This window comes from Calonectris borealis, chromosome 15, assembly GCF_964195595.1.
Source record: "Calonectris borealis chromosome 15, bCalBor7.hap1.2, whole genome shotgun sequence".
In the NCBI taxonomy this organism is placed as follows: domain Eukaryota; kingdom Metazoa; phylum Chordata; class Aves; order Procellariiformes; family Procellariidae; genus Calonectris; species Calonectris borealis.
This window is the reverse complement of record NC_134326.1, coordinates 6273528-6290244: the sequence shown is the minus strand read 5'-3', so window position 1 is coordinate 6290244 and position 16717 is coordinate 6273528. Positions and strand designations below refer to the sequence as shown.

General features: G+C 38.5%; 1 protein-coding gene across 1 annotated transcript in view; it reads right to left on the bottom strand.

Annotated features, from left to right (window-relative positions):
• Window positions 1–16717, bottom strand: part of SLIT3 (slit guidance ligand 3) — a 533309-nt gene that overhangs the window by 223818 nt on the left and 292774 nt on the right. Inside the window, exon 6 of the mRNA XM_075164102.1 lies at window positions 5592–5663. Coding sequence (XP_075020203.1) covers window positions 5592–5663 — 72 coding nt within the window. The remainder of the gene's footprint in view (window positions 1–5591; window positions 5664–16717) is intronic.

Genomic DNA, 16717 nt, shown 5'->3' with positions numbered 1-16717 from the left:
AGAAATCTCATTTTCATTATTGTATTTAGGTATTTTGGTATCAGTTATAGGAACACAATTTACAGAGCTCAAATTTGATCCCAATTGCCTCAACCGATCATAATTTCCAGCAAAATAGAGAAGGAAATCACATTTGTGTGGCATTTTCAGGCTTTCATTAAGCAATGACATCTCATATATTTAGAATGATGTCATGACTTTCTCTCCCTGACTCTCCAGGTTGGGAAAGCAAACAAAAATCTATCTAGTTAAGACATGCCCAGAATAGCATTTTGCAAATAAGTAAAACTGACTATATAACTGAGTGTTCAGAATACAGAAGACAACCACAGGAACAATTAAATCCTGGCTGTAGCAGAAAAAGTTCTTAGAAGTTTGCTAGGACAAAAGGTAGTGTGTATTGTAAGCACACTCATCCATGACATCTCTAGCAGAAATTGCACAGGTTACTAAATTTTTATGAAACACAATCCTTTGTAACAGGAATGTATTGGATTGAAAAAAGGGAAGTATGAATAACCCTATTCCCCTTGTACAATGCTTGCAATGACTGGATGTGTCAGACAACGTACAGAAGAACCAGGGCATGCAGACCGCAACTGGTCTGACAGATCGTGCTCTGTCCTGCAGAACATGGCTTGGCGCCGAATCAGAGTTCGAAAGAAACCAGCGCGCGGCACTTGCAGCTGTGTGCTCTTCTGGGCGTTTGTCATGGAGCAGGAAGAAGAGCGAGGCAGGAATATTTGGAGAGAAAAGGTTATATATACAAACACTGATAGAACAATTCTAATTTCTAAGACTCCTATTATTTTCATTTTAAGATTTTGGGGATGGAAGGGTGGTGTGTTTTCATTTATGTTTACATTTTACAATCTGAAAAACTAACTTCTTTTTTTCAGATCAAATATTTAAGGCTCATTTGGAATTGAAGTTACAACTTAAAATTGCTGTGGATATTTGGGTGACTGTACTTGCACTTCAGTATTACTTGTGAGCAAATTATCACAATTTTTCAATAAAGTGCCCAGAGTTGAATGGCAGATTCCTGTGCGTAGTTTGCTGCTACAGACTCAATGACGGAGTCAGTTCTCATTCATTTCAAAAAGCAGATGAAACTCAGGAAAGAGGATTTTCAGGCTCACAGACTTTATATGAAAGATGTACACAATTAACGCGATTAACAACAAACAAAACCCCAAATCATTCCATACTAGCTCTGTACAGCAAGAATTCATTTGCCTTCTTTAATAGAATACTATCCACACTTCTCCCAGGATTAGCTCTTGGTATAATAAAATCTTTTGTGTTTGGGAATTTTTTTTACAGAAAATCTGCAATGAACAAAATATGTTCAAGCTCCAGCCCCTCTGGCTATCGTTATAAAGTAGGAGGAAAAACAGCTTTTACAATATAGAACAAGGAAAACACTCCACCTAAGTTGCCAACAGTGACTCGTAATTCTTTGTCCTGTCCAAATGGCACAACTGCCATGTCATCACAGTTTTCAAGCTACCCCAGCGAGGCAAAACAATAACAAATAAATTAGAAGGGGTTCTTGCTAAATTGAGTTCTGTAACTTACTGAGATACAGATCCTACAAACACAAGTATTGTTCAGCCTTCCAGTCTAATGACAATAGCATGATCATTCACTCAATATTATTAGTTCATCCAGTTTGACTGAGCTTGTTGAGCCACCTTGAAATTAATTCCTTTTATTCATGTATCCTAAGAGATTGAAGGTGAAATTCTGAGCTCTGAAAGAGTTTTATCTCCTACGCTTCATAATTTTTGACATTTGGAAATAAAGCTATGGACTCATTTCTAATTTACAAAGGATATGAACATCATATTGCCACACACCATAAGGAATACTGGACAATTATTTTGAAGAATTCTTTGGGTTTTTTGTTTTGTTTTGTTTTGTGAGGTTTCTTTAATAATCTTTAAATGCGCTTACAGCTACACTAATAAATATTTCTCAATAATACTGTTATTGCCAGATATTGCCACAGGACACAACTAAAAATTAAGCAGAGCAGAAAATCTTCTCTTACTAAAAATGACACTTTAGTTAGTGAAAGTTTCACACCATTTTTTTTCAACTTTTCTGCACATTTCTATTCCAACAGGTCATAAGTTAGTTAATAACTTTTGCCACCCCTTTACAAATACATGCCCCTTTTACACTTTATTGCTGTTTCAGTGGTTGCACACACCTTTCTGTGTGTTGGCATGCAAGAACAAACCCACTGAAATATGCTTTATTGTCTTACAAAAAGGGGGAAAGGCAGTATGTCAACAAGAAAAAATCCCTATTTTATCAACAGATTAAAACCAAACCTTTATGGGAAGCCGTACAGAAAATCTGATGCAAAAAAGAATAAAACTAGCCCCAATACAAAACTACCAAGAAAAGATGTTTAAGTAAGCATGTCATTTCTGCATGTCATTTCTCAGACATTATCTTCACCTTGCTGCAGGGGCAAAGAAAATCAACAGAAGGCACCAAAGCACTTCATACTCAACATTTTTGCAGCTTTTTAACCCAAAACTCAGAGTCACTAGTAGCACTTGGCACCTGCATTATGGTCTACATAGGTCAGATCATAGGATCGGGGACACCTTTTGGGACATCTGAAACACGAAAGCTCATAAACAAAAAAGTGATCAAAAGACAGTGTTTGTCTTGGGAGCTGCAACCAGTGCCTTAGTCTGATCCAAGCTTCAGCTGGAGTTAGCAACTCACTGCACCATTTCGAGAACTGAAATCAGTCACAAATTTCATTCTTGTTTTCATGTCTGCCTCTGTGCTATTTGTTGGTACAGGAACTTATTCATAATATAGGAAAAAGAAAATGAAAGTAGTAAATGAAAACAGCTTGCTTGATAAACAGAAATAAGTAACATGGACTATGAAGTGATCTTCATTTTGAAGGATATCTGCACAACTTCCTTCTGTTCCTACATCTACCAAATCACCAAGCTCCTTGCACTCATGTTTTTTGAGGAATTCAAGGTGAATGAAAAGTGCAGTCCAGAAACCAAAGTGCTTTTAAAGAAAGTGTTCTTAATTTATTTTTTTGAGTAATGCTAAGCATTTTGTCTTTGCCCAGAGTTATCTACAGAATTTAGAATTCTGTAGACAGATGGGTGTGCAGAGAAAAGATGCAGAAATGTAAATGTTTGATATCAGAAAGGTCACAAGATTTCATCAAGATAAAGAAGAAATACATTATTTGCAAACTGTTCAAACAGATAATTAGATTAATTTTTGCCAGAATTATTAAATATTTTCTACATATTGCATTACAGGTTAAAATATATCTGCATAAAAGAAATAGTGGGTCTGAAATGATAAAATTTGGTTTCACATGTTAACATTCTTTGATGGTTCAAATCGTTTTAATTTTTTAACATTTATGACTGTTTTACAACTGAAGATATGATATTCTCTGGGGCATTAAGCAAATTTATTTTGATAGTGAGATTTAAATGCTCAAACTTTCTTTGAAGAAAAACTTGGAAAAAAATTTAGATTAGGCTGAAAGTATAAAGCTCATATTTTGTGATTGCAAGAAAAATACCTTTAGAAATAGATACTATCAATCTCTTTTCTCATCTTTTAGAATTAAGATTGATTTTTCCTGTAGCAGTTTGTCTGTGCTGAAAATTAAAAATGCATTAAAGAACTGATTATGATGTATTTTATATATCCTCCTCTTCTCCCACCCACAAATAACTGGCATAGAATTAACCAATTAAAAACAGAGAGGTAAATAAACTAATTCAACTTTTACCACATCCTGGGGAAAAGGAATGCATTCCCAGCAACTTTTTCAGAGCCTGCAGAACTCGGTATGTTACAAAAAAGATTCCATTTATTGTCCAGCCTGTTTTAGTGAAAGTTATAGTCTACTGTCAGTGGAGGACTGACTCACTCTCTGCAGATATGGAAAATCAGTCCATCAAAAAAAAAAAAAAAAAAGTCAATTTTATAGGAGTTTCTGATTTTTTCCTTTTCTTCCTTTCTTTCATCACACAGTAGCCTTTTCAAACTGACAAACAAGTAAAACTTTATAGTGGTAACACATTGCTTTTCCCGAAAAGTGCTATTAATATAGAATTCCAACAATTCTCTTGATAACATAAGTTCCCAGATAAGAAACTCTGCAGATACCTACTGTTAGCTCAATATGAGCAACACATACACTCTGATCAATATCAATATCCCAGCCTGGGAGAGAGAGGGGCCAAAGGTACCTCAGATGCCTGTGACAGACAAACACGCACAGCCATCACTCCCAGGTCCCTCAGAAAGCTGAACTTGCTTCTGCTGAAACTGATGGCAAAACGCCTTTGAGCATCAGTCTGAGGTGGGTAGAGCCCTTGGGGAAGAATTCTCAATATTATCACATGCGTACTCAAAACCACTGTGGTGCATGGCACAGTGCTCTCTATAAATCCTGTTGTATTGCCTGTTCTCAGAAGCAAAGGCAATGCCTCGAGCCTGCTGAATCTCCAGGTGCCAGGACTGTGTGAGGCAGGTGCTTACTTTAACCATCTACCATTTGCTGCTTCACAACACGTAATTTAAGGGCAAGCTTTTCAGCAGTCTGAGCAGGCCTTCCCTGCTATATTTAAGTGTATACCGTTTCAGTGCTGGACCAGTATTAACTCCAGTTCAGATGTTGAGGGTTTGAAGTTTGGAGGGGTCTCCCCCCCTGCTCCCTCACCAGTTTGGCTTAGGACTGTGTGCTTTCACAAGTATTAACACTTTCAGCTTTGCGGTATTAACTTTCAGGTAACAGGGAAAGCTTTATATCAGTTCATATAGTCAAAACCTATTCCAGAAAAGGTCTCTAAATGAACAAGTAACTGTTAGTAATAAGCAAATTATCTGCTCAGATACTGATTTCTGGGTAATATTGGATTTTATATTACAATGACGGTGCTCTAAATCTAATGTGCTTTTTCTCTGTGAGAGTCAGCTTTCACTGTCAAATCTGTTTTTTCTTTTTTTGGTCTGTGCTGCAGCTTTAACAGCCGATGTGTAAAGTTTGTGGTACATGAAGAGCACAACGTGGTGTTATTTCAGCCCTCAGAGAAGGATCCTCCCCAAAAGCCAATGACTGCACTGAACAAGCCTGCCAAACGCCCGTCTCTCCTCCCTCTTACATACCAAACACCTTTTAAACAGCTTTTTGTCTAGGGCAATTGTCAGATATCTCATAATATTGCTCCCCACGAACCTGTTACCAATCCGCTACTCGACATTACGCAGACCTGGCCAGGTTTCTGGCTGCGGAGCATACATCGGACGCACTTTGAATACTGCTGAACCCCATCTGTTTCACGCAGCAGCGAGCACGGCAATATCCCCGCTCCTCAGGAACGGCAGCAGAGAAGTCGTCTATTGTGGTTTAATTAGCAGTAAACCCCAGCCTGGGGGAAGTGTGAGATTTCACTTTGCTACCTACACCACCGGTCTGAGGTGGGAAGGAAGGATATCAAGCCCCCAGATTCGCCCAGCACTGCAGCACGGGGAGAGCCACCCCCCCGCCGCCCCAGCACAGCACCAAGTCAACTCACAGGATCTCCAGGTCACGCAGGGCTCGGAAGGCTCCATCTTCGATGCAGCTGATCTGGTTGTTGTCCAGTTGCCTGCAGAAAGGAAGGGAGAGGATGAAGGCTGGCCGGTACGGGCAGAGCTGCCTCAGAGCACCAGGTTGGGGGCTTCCCCGTCACCGAGGTGTCCCTCCACCCCCTCGCAGCGCCTGCTCGCCACCCGGCGCAGGGCTGCTCAGCTGCCACGCTGCTCTGGCTCTGCTCGCTGCTGTCTGACAGCGCTGCACGCTACCGCACACTGAAGCCTGTCAGGTCTCAGTAAATATTAATTGCGCCTTTTTTTTTTTTTTTTTTAAAGGCAGAAGGGAGTAATTTCATTACATTAGGGCATCCAATCCATTATGAGCTTTTACCGTCATGTCACTGAAACAATTTCATTAAGCTAAAGGCCTGTAAATCATTGGAGGTCACTGCGTTGCCCTCCGTGACCTCCCAGAATGCCTTTTTTTCTTTTACTGGAAGTTGGAGTCCTCTGTCCTGACAGTACTAAATCTCCAGGCTTTATCTGCCCAAGAGCTGTGCATAGGGAATATACCAATTCCAAATTAGACTCAACTAATCTAATTTTATAGTCTTTTTATTATTCTAAGCACCAAATGTCTGTGGTGGTTCGATGCCTCTCTGCATTGTTACTGGTCCCATCTGGTAGCCCGTTCTATTGAAAGATTTCTGACTAAATACAGATTCTGTCTAACTGCATCAGGGAGAGCAATCCAGTGACAGAAAGCATTATACACACGTACACTTAAAACACTATTTTGCTTCAAAATGTGTAATTTAATATTTGGATGGTGGAGTTCTCTCATTTGTCTGCCTGCATACGCATGATTTAAATATATTTTACAATATATGTGGAATCAGCGATACAGCTACATCTGTCTCTTTTGCTTAGAAAATTAAAGTTATAAGTTGTAATTTAAAATTCAGTGATTACATTTTCTGACATCTGATCCTTTAAATTTTACTTAGAAAAACAAAATTATTACCTCCCCATGTGTAAGTACAATATCTGCATTTCATAAAAAAACAGATGCCGGCCTCCGACTCTATATGATACCGCCCTTTGCACAGCATATACTTTAGATTTGGTGAGGCAGGGACCATTTGTCCTGTGTGTGTAAAGTATCATGAACAAAGATACCAAGATTGCATTGCAGTTTCTGGTTGCTATTACAAAATAATAAATATATATGAAGAGATAGCAAATATATTATACCTGTGTATAATATATTTGTATAGTTTTACCAACTTCTTTCCAATTATTTGCTGTACCAAATGTCTAAACAGACATTTGTCACAACTTTCTTATTATACAACAATAAAGCAAAGACAGAGCACTACAGTAGAATTACAAAACAAAAAACCAAACCAAAGTCTCTTTGGGGTAAAGAGCAGAAGGCAATACAAATATTTCAATGAAGCAACAGCAACTATAATCTTCCTGCATCCCTTTAAAGACTGAGTTTGATCTAATAACATTGAACATCTTGAATATGTATATATTTGAAGACTACGGGAAAGTTACCCTTCGTGATGTAGTCTGGTGTCGATGAACATCACAGTTTTTATGATTTAAAGTACATGAAAAACCATACACATGATAAGGTCTACTAAAAAGCTTCTCAAGCATAAAGCCCAGCTAAGGTTTCTCATAGGTCTTGTAACTTTGAAGACCATGCTGAATTTGGCAAAACTTCAGCGATGTCTCCTATACTGACAGATACCTGGATGTACAATCATCCAAAATGGATTTTTCTGTAGCATAAGAGTTCATGCATAGTATATATACATATGTATATAAGTATATGCATACATATTTATTTATGTTCTCTCTCTTTCTCCCACCACCTAGCAAAGATACTAAAATCTATATATTTTTGACTGCTGGGAGGTGGGTTGTTAAAAATTTGTTGCCCAAACAGAAAGGATGGTGCATTTCAGGAGGAACAAACATAAAATGAGTTAAGTATAACGCTAGTTGCATGACTAAGTACTTTACACTTCACTTGGCTTCATTAAGCATAAAGTTGGCACATGCTAGCATGACGAAGAGAAAGCAGGCACAACTTGAGAATCACCTCTTTCTTTTCTTCTGCGGGACTTACTATATATTGCCCATTTTTGAGTTATACTGTAATATTGATTTTTCTGCCAAATACCCTAAAATAAGCAAATAAACCCAGTGTGCTAGTCACAAAGCCTTCTCATTAACGGGCTTCATATGCAGTGTATTGTTTTTATTAAAAAATGCTACTCTCATAGATTGATTTTGTTGGAAAAGTGTAATGACAATCTTAATCATATTTCTATAGGTCCAGTCATGCTAGTACTACAACCAAGTTTAGTCTGTGTGATTAATGCACAGGACCACAGCAAACCTCTAGATGCTCAGCAGACACGGATTTAGCAGGATAGTCGGTAAATAGGGAAAATATTTGTTAGAGATACACCCTGATTCTGCGTGCCCCATAAACTAAATCTGCACAGTCTCTGGGAGACATCCACATGTTTAACGCTTCTTTGTAACAGAGCTCAGGTCTCCTGATATCTATCACGCCAAAACATTCACATCTGTGTTTAACTCTAAGCATGAGAATTTCTTCTCAAAAGGAGTAGAACTATTAGTTGTCTTAAAATCAGGCATGACTGTTTTTAAGACCTTTCACCTCCCCATTTATTTCTCTATGTGTAAAGATGGAAATTCTGTTTCTTTGCATCTGTACAGCACCCTGGTGAGTGGTAAAGCAGAGACTAGAGATTTGAGAGTTTAAAGTCTAAACAACATCCTCCTTCCAAGACAATGTGTTAGTTAGAAGTTTTGAGAAAACTTCAGGTAAAGCCTTACAGAAAGGCAAAGACACGTGTTCAACATGTACTTTTATACCCATGATGACAAACTAAAATGCCTGTGATGTGGGCTAGCAGCCAGATCACATACTCAAAGTGGGTAAACTGTGCATGCAGCTCTTCAATGCGCAGAAGAGACATGCCTAACATTTGTTGAGAAGAACATCTTACCCGAATAAAGCCAATCATATGCAGAGAAAGTAAAAATTCAACTTTAAAAAAAAGAGGAAAAAAATCACTATTCAGGAACAGCTGCACATACATTTCCTTGAGGAACATGCGACACTGCTCTCATTTCTTCATTGCTGCTGTCTGAATGGGGCATTCACATACACACGGAGCCCTGCTACTCGAGACACAGATCAGCTGCTCCAGGCTTACAGGTAAATTTTAAAAATGGTCTCAGCCAGCAGAAGCATTTATTCAGATTTAAATGCCATCTCTATTCGTCAGTGTTCATACCCTTTCTAAAAGATCTTTTTCTCCTCAATATTACAAACAGGATGTTATGCATGTAATCGTGTAATGTAATGGTGAAAAAAGGTCAGACAACACAAACTCAGATTTAAGACACAATTTTAAAATGGACAAAGTCACTTTTTATACCTCTGTTTACTCCTGCCTTTTGAAGAAATACAGCACTAAGCTCAGAGTTTATCTAAAACTACAACGTGATTCAACTGCCTCTGAAGAAAATAAGGGTTCTCACGCAGAAAAAGTGAGCCTCTATATTTACAAGATGCTAAAGGATGAATGAAACCGCAATAACCGAGCTGTGTGAAATCGCCATACGATACTTATGGCACATTATAAGAGCTACAAGCCAAGGCATGAATAAATAAACACTGCCAAACTTTGAACTTCCAAGTTTTTGCTCACTTAGATAGATATCTAACTTTTATTTGGGATAAAGTGTTTGAGTTAAATGCCGAATCTCTCATGCATTAGACACAAAGCACTGGACTTGGGCTCGGTGACATTGTCAGAACGGTTCTTGCTCTGTCAGCAAGCTGAGATCGCAGCCCGGGAAACCCAGCAGCTCACGTGTGATTGAATTACCTACTCTGACCTCACCTAAGAGGCTCCAGGGATTCGAGATCTCCATGACAGGCAATTAGCAACCAGACAATACTAACAGATACAAAGAGCAATACCAGAAGATCTCAGAGAATGGAGCAAAACACTCGAGCAAGGAAAATATTGAATGGGTATATGGGATTTAGGTGAAGTGTGACACAGACGAATGCTCATAAACAATGTGAGAATTTATAAAACTATTTGGAGAAAAAGGCATCTTTCATATAGTAGAGCTATAATACATAATGCCATATGTATTATTATAATCTGACTCTAACCATGACTCAATAGCTAGTCTCAGTTTTTATTAAAAAGCAGGAAAATTATGTGACTAAATTATATTCAACTGATTGATCACTGTCTATCTTTAAAATTGATGTTTTAAAGAAAAAAAACTTAAGACACAAATCACCTTTTATGAAATGAGAAATAACGCTGCATCCTAATAGATTTATATCACTGGACAGTCTATGGTTTGGCCAAGACACCACTTTAACTGTTTAAAACAATTCCCCTGACACAGTATAAGTCTGGCTTATTCATTTAGATTTGTACATTATCTATCATACATGAGAGTTAAATTTCAAATAACATTTGGAAGGAATAGGATTTTACAATGTTGATATTCTTTTGCCATTTGAAATAATCCTTTAAATACCGAGGCTTGGAGGTTTTGCTCACAACAATAAGGAATATTTAGTTTTCAAGTGCATTTGAGAGATGAAAAACCCCAGCAACAAAGCTGATATAATTTTTATCATGCTACTAGATTTAAGATTAAAAAAAAAAAACAAAAAAAACCACCCACGAAAACCGGTCTAAAATATTAAAGAATTTAATTCATCCAGGGTGAAATTTTCCAAAACCGAAATAATCTAATCTTTTACTAACATTAAAAGTGAGTTAATGTTTAAAACCCTACATTTATATTACTAGAAACGTTTTCATAATACACCAACTAACCTGATGCCATATATAAGAGCTTGCAATATTACTCACATTCTTGAAGAAGAGGTCCTTCAAGCATCAACATTTCACAACAATGAACTATATAATCAGTGTTTTGTCTTTATTTGTTTCAGTGAGGGATTTTTTTTTCCATTTACAAACACTACTGAGGCCACTGCAGTGCTTGAGTGTTAATCTGGGGTTTAACTATACTGCGACAGTAGTTTAATTACTATAACCTCTTTCTCTATTTTGTCCAGAATCTAGTTAAATATTTAAATAAAAGCCTGTATTAACAAGTACTGTAATAAATACTTTTCAGATTTCTTTGTTTCTCATATTTTACGTTTAGCATAAAAAGAAGTGTTAGAATAGTTACAAATTTAAGAACGTTCTACTGTTACAGATACAAAAATACTCTACTACTGTTATAGATATCTACTGTTATAGATCCGATTAAGCAAGAGCCATTTCCTCGTTAATAAAAGACTTGCATATTTAACCAGAAGTATCCATATTAAAGGTGGTGTATTACTAAAGTATTTAAAGGAATTTTCAATAGCCATTTCACAGGAAGGAAATTCACTGTAACTTAATATAGAATTGTTGTTAGAAAAAAAATGAATTTTGTTAATTACATCTCCAAAAGAACCTCAAATTGGACATTTTTCCCAAACCTTTTCCAGTTATTTTCTAATACAAACTGCTGGGCCTATGCCATCACTTTCCTGTAAAGTTTACACCCTAGTATTGAAGCTCTTCAATAACCTGTAAGAATTAGAATTATAGAGTATTTTGGGTTGGAAGGGACCTTTAAAGGTCACCTAGTCCAACCCCCCTGCCTGGGCAGGGACATCTTCAACCAGATCAGGTTGCTCAGAGCTCCGACCAGCCTGACCTTGAATGTGTCCAGGGATGGGGCATCTACCACCTCTCTGGGCAACCTGTGCCAGTGTTTCACCACCAATGAGAGAGACACTCTATAGCATTTACTGTCCAGCCTCCAAACCAGTCCTTATATAACTTTGAGAATGTTAAAATTTCCAAGGAAAGTGACACCAATACATCTATGTAAAATTTCTCACATACCAAACTAAAGTCCTTATACTTAAATTAAATTGATAAGGAAACACCATAAATGGTAATAGATGGTCCTTTGAAGTAATACTAAATTCAATAAATTGAAATAATATAAAGTTTTTTCAAAGTAGCTTTCAATGCATTTTTCATGCTTTATTTTTACTCTTTATTGATGCTTTACTAAAATCATTCCATAAGAGCTTGCTTGTATTAGAAAATTTAAAGAATTGATACATTAAATTCAACATTAAAATAATTATCAAGTGGAGTAACTCGGTGGTGCAAAACACAAATGACAGAGCTGCTGTGATCAAGCTGAAATCTCCTTCTGGGATTTCTACAAGTGTTCCAAAATTCCTTTTTTTGTTCCCTGAAGATGTGGTTTTGCCAAAAGCTACAGTCGAAGCATTGTGCAGACACAGCTCATCTGCGTGACATGATTGGGCACAGTCATATTCTGTCTTCAGTTTTCACACCTGAGCTATGTTGCCAGGTTGTTAAATAAGGAGGGAGGGATATCTGATTTGGAGAGGAAGAGTTGCTTATAAATAATTACTCTTCAGACTATTCAAAAGTATTAAGTATTTACTCTAAGTTTTTTTATTACATTAACTCACAATTCAAAATGTTGCTGTCAAAAAATAGACATATTAGCTTAATGCAAAACTTAATTGGCAAATGAACGCGTAGACTACTCCCGCCTCTTCCCACAAGGATAAATACACACAAACCCAAGATTTCCTCTCAACATCAGGAGGTTTAGAACAATTTTTTTTTCTTTTTTTAACTCACTCTGGTTGCTGATGTAACAAATAGTGCATACCAAGCACCGAAATGGCTGTCTCCATAGCAATTGGGGCAGGTTTTGTGGTTTCCCTAGTTACTCTTGACTGATAACCATCTGTTGTTCTCCTCTGTCATAGCCCCGAAGGGGAAAAGGGGAAGAAATGAGGAAGATAAAATGGATCTTAGAGAATATGAAAGTTATTTACCATGGTGGTTTTTACATTTTCAGAAGGTTTGCACTTACTTAAATCTTTTTTTTATTTATTGTTATTTTCAGTTGACAAGTATCAAATACCACATGTAAAGAAAAGTTCTAATTCCAAAATGTTACTATCATTCACCTTATGAATAGGAAATCATATTAGGAATATTAATAGGAAATCATATAATTAGGAATGACACTATGAAACTGTGGAAAACCTGAAACTAAGGCACGTATGTAGAAAAAAAAATGCAGATATTTAATCTAAATAATTAGTAGAAATTTGTAATGTACAAAGAGCATGGGGTAGAGGAGGTGCAGAAGCTTAGCATCCACCTAGCTGCTGCAGATGGAACAGGAGCACTAAGTAACTGCTGCTTTCCACACCTGACCTGCAATAACAGCTGGAAGCTACCTCTGTTTACATGTTTGTGGCCATCACTTCCATCAAACCTTGAGCCCCTTCCTCCCTGTCTGTGTGTCTGTGTGGTGCTCTAAGGGAGATACAGGTACAGCGAGCCCACAGGGACCAAGCTCCCCATGGCCGCATCCTTCCTCGAAGACAGCAGCACCACTGAACTTGCACCATGGGCAGCCCCCGATGGCCCTGCTGCCCGAGGCATGCGTCAAGATGCGTACTATAAGCAAGGTCAATGTTTACATAGGCTCATGTAGCATCCTGGTATTACTTACATGGAACTAATAGCACATAAGCCATGCTCATTTTGAAGGAAAAACAAATAAGCCTCCGCAGGCTAGCTGTTACGGCAGATCAATATAGCAGCATGCAACCGGGGTTTGGGTTTTGAAAATGATTCTGTGCGTATGTTCTGTGTAGTAACAAATTCATTACAGAACCAAAACTTAAAAAAGACAGACACAGAATGCTTCATCCCTTAATATTAAAATTCATATCAGCTGTCAGTTGTCAAAGACAGACCAAATTTGTTTGGAGCTACCAGTATTTCTAAAACGTGGCTTCAGTAGGCCAGAGGACTGCAAGAAACTCTACAGAGTGATGGAACAAGGCAGCGCTATTGCTCTGCTGGTTCTCACCCACAGTGCAGGACAGAGGTGACATTAGTGCTGTGCCAAGGACAGCACCCCGGGGCGTCCCCGGGGCTGCCCGCCCGCCCAGCTCCTGCCAGCGGGAGCCCAGGCAGCAGGGGCTGCGCAGAGCTTATCGGGAGAAGGGGCTAAAGACGGGGCCATGTACGCTGCCAGGATAAAGGGCGGGATGTAGCAAAGCAAGGTTGTTATTTAACAGGGTTGCTTAGCGAAAATCATATTAATTCTGGTGTTTCATTGTTTACACATTTTTTTTATTAATAATTTACTAAATTCAGCTTTGAGAGGAAAAGTAAGGCTCTCATGCCTTTGAGAGGCTTAGACTTTTTCAGGAAACATGAGAATTACATGACGAGATAGAGGCTGTGGCAAAGAGCAAATGCGATAGACCTTGGCAATTAAGCGAAGGTAAACACGCCCACGGGCCAGACACCAGAAGCACCTCTTTTACACAGTTAGGGAGATGACAGAGCAAAAACGAATCTTGACATTTGATCTCCAGACATCTGTCCCCTTTGAAAGCACATATTACATTAAATTAATTCTATCACCCACAGTCATACAATGACTTTATATACATTTTCTAGCTCTTAAGACAAAAATTAGGAGGAAATAATACCAAAACAGTAAATGTTGTGAGTCAAGTCACAGTAGTATCAACCTTGTTAGATGGCTGGTAAATTTGGGCAAACGAGTAGAGATTCTTGTGTTTTGGTGACTTCTTTTTTTTTTAATAGAAAATTAAAGAATACCTGGTGGATGAATACCCAAACAACTAACATCTTGCACTTATGAACTGCGATATCTTAGTATAACACACCAATAAATTTTTCAATCAGATCCTGGTTTATCACACTGTTTTAAAAAAACCAAACCAGGCCAGTTAATGCTAAAGAGGGAAGAACAGTTTTGAATATCTCAGGGCCCCATTTTGCTTTGGGGTATTATTTTTTTTTAACATGGTTGTATTCAGTTCCTCAACATCCAAGAAGTACTACAATAATAACTAAAACCTACAATCACTGGAGCATAGTTAACGAACACTACATATTTCAAGATGCTGCATTAGTTTTAAATCACTCTGATACAGGTTTCCAGTACTGACCCTGCTTAGCACAGGCTCACAAACTTCTCTACGGGGTTCCAAAGAGCAGGCCATTTCATCTTTAATACAGCCGCAGGATAAGTCAGTGGTGCTCCAGATGATGAAAGGTGTGGGGGGGTACTGCTTCCAGGTTTTTTGTTTGGTTTTACCCCTTTTCTCTTATATTGATCTGGCAACAGCAACTTGCCTCTGAGACATGAAATTTAAATTATTCTAGTAATTTCCACTGTAAAATTTGCCACTGAAAAATAACCAATGAAAAATAAGTGTTTTCAATTACTTTAATCCAAGGAGCCATTTGGCTTAGCTACAGCTTTCTCTTGTTCACTGCCTACCTGTCTGGGCATCATCAAAGTCAGAGATTTTGTTTTTAACATGCAAATGCTCCTAAATGGCTGAGGTCCACATGCAGCTCCAAATTCTGACTCCTCACTCTGATTACATGTTTCTCTGCTTCGCGAGTACGTAACTTCTCAGGCCTACTGAAAAAGAGGAGCAGACCCACTATGCTCCTAAGGCTGTTGCCCTCTTACTGATATAAAGCAAGGCCAGCAATGGATACTATAACATTTGAGATTTGTTTTCCTGTCGTTGCTTCAATGCATATGCAACGTCATGACCCTCTGTTTTTAAGAGTCTTTATATTTGTCATTTCTTAGCATCACATCTCATTTTTAAAGTCAGACCTGTGGTTGACTTGTAATCAATACTAGATAAGCTGTGCTGGTTTTGGCTGGGATAAAGTTACTTTTCTTTATCGTAGCTAGTATGGGGCTATGTTTTGGATTTGTGCTGAAAACAGGGTTGACAACACAGGGATGTTTTCGTTACTGCTGGGCAGTGCTTACACAGAGTCAAGGCCTCTTCTGCTCCTCACCCCACCCCACCAGCGAGGAGGCTGGGGGTGCACAAGGAGTTGGGAGGGGACACAGCCAGGACAGCTGACCCCAACTGACCAAAGGGATATTCCATACCATATAACATCATGCTCAGCATGTAAAGCTGGGGGGAGAAGAAGGAAGGGGGGATGTTTGGAGACATGGCGTTTGTCTTCCCAAGTCACCGTTACGCGTGATGGAGCCCTGCTTTCCTGGAGATGGCTGAACACCTGCCTGCCGATGGGAAGTGGTGAATGAATTCCTTGTTTTGCTTTGCTTGCGTGCGCGGCTTCTGCTTTACCTATTGAATTGTCTTTATCTCAACCCACGAGTTTTCTCACTTTCACTCTACAGATTCTCTCCCCCGTCCCACCAGGGGGAGTGAGCGAGCGGCTGGGTGAGGCCAAGTTGCCGGCTGGGGTTAAACCATGACATAAGCATATGGGCAAATTTAGATGAGTCGGTGCTGAGAGTGGGAGAGACCTTAGAATTCTTCATTAAGCTTCTGAGCTTTTAAGGCATTTACATTAAACTTCATTCTCACTACTCAAGGCAGTGAATTCAAGTTCCACATCCAAATTCCCACTGAAATTACTTCTTATGGTTACAGCTCTGACTCTATACTTCATTGCCCCAAATTTGCTCATTCTCCTATGTGATTTCAAAGAAATAAGTTAACATAACATGCGCTTTGGATTTCTGCATTACCCGCTTACGCCACAAAAACGTTGATGGAAGTGTGAGCTCTTGCTGTGAGCTTTTATATATTTATTGATATTTGTACTATGTTCATAAAAATAGTACTCTGCACTCCTCTGAGCACTCTATGTGCTTATATATCTAATTTATGTAGTCACATGAGTACATTTGCTTACTCATATAAGTACCTATGTAAATACTTATTATATGCGTAAGCAAATAACACTCCTGTTACTCTGAGAAGACTGGTAAAGGGTTCAAATAAGCACTAAAATCTGCCATTTTGTTATTGTTACAATGTGGGGTATCCTCAGCAAACGCTCCAGAGTGTAAAGAAGAAACCAGCATTTCCAACTCAGGGAAAATCCTACAGTGAAAAAGCAGTAACTGTCTGAGAGTG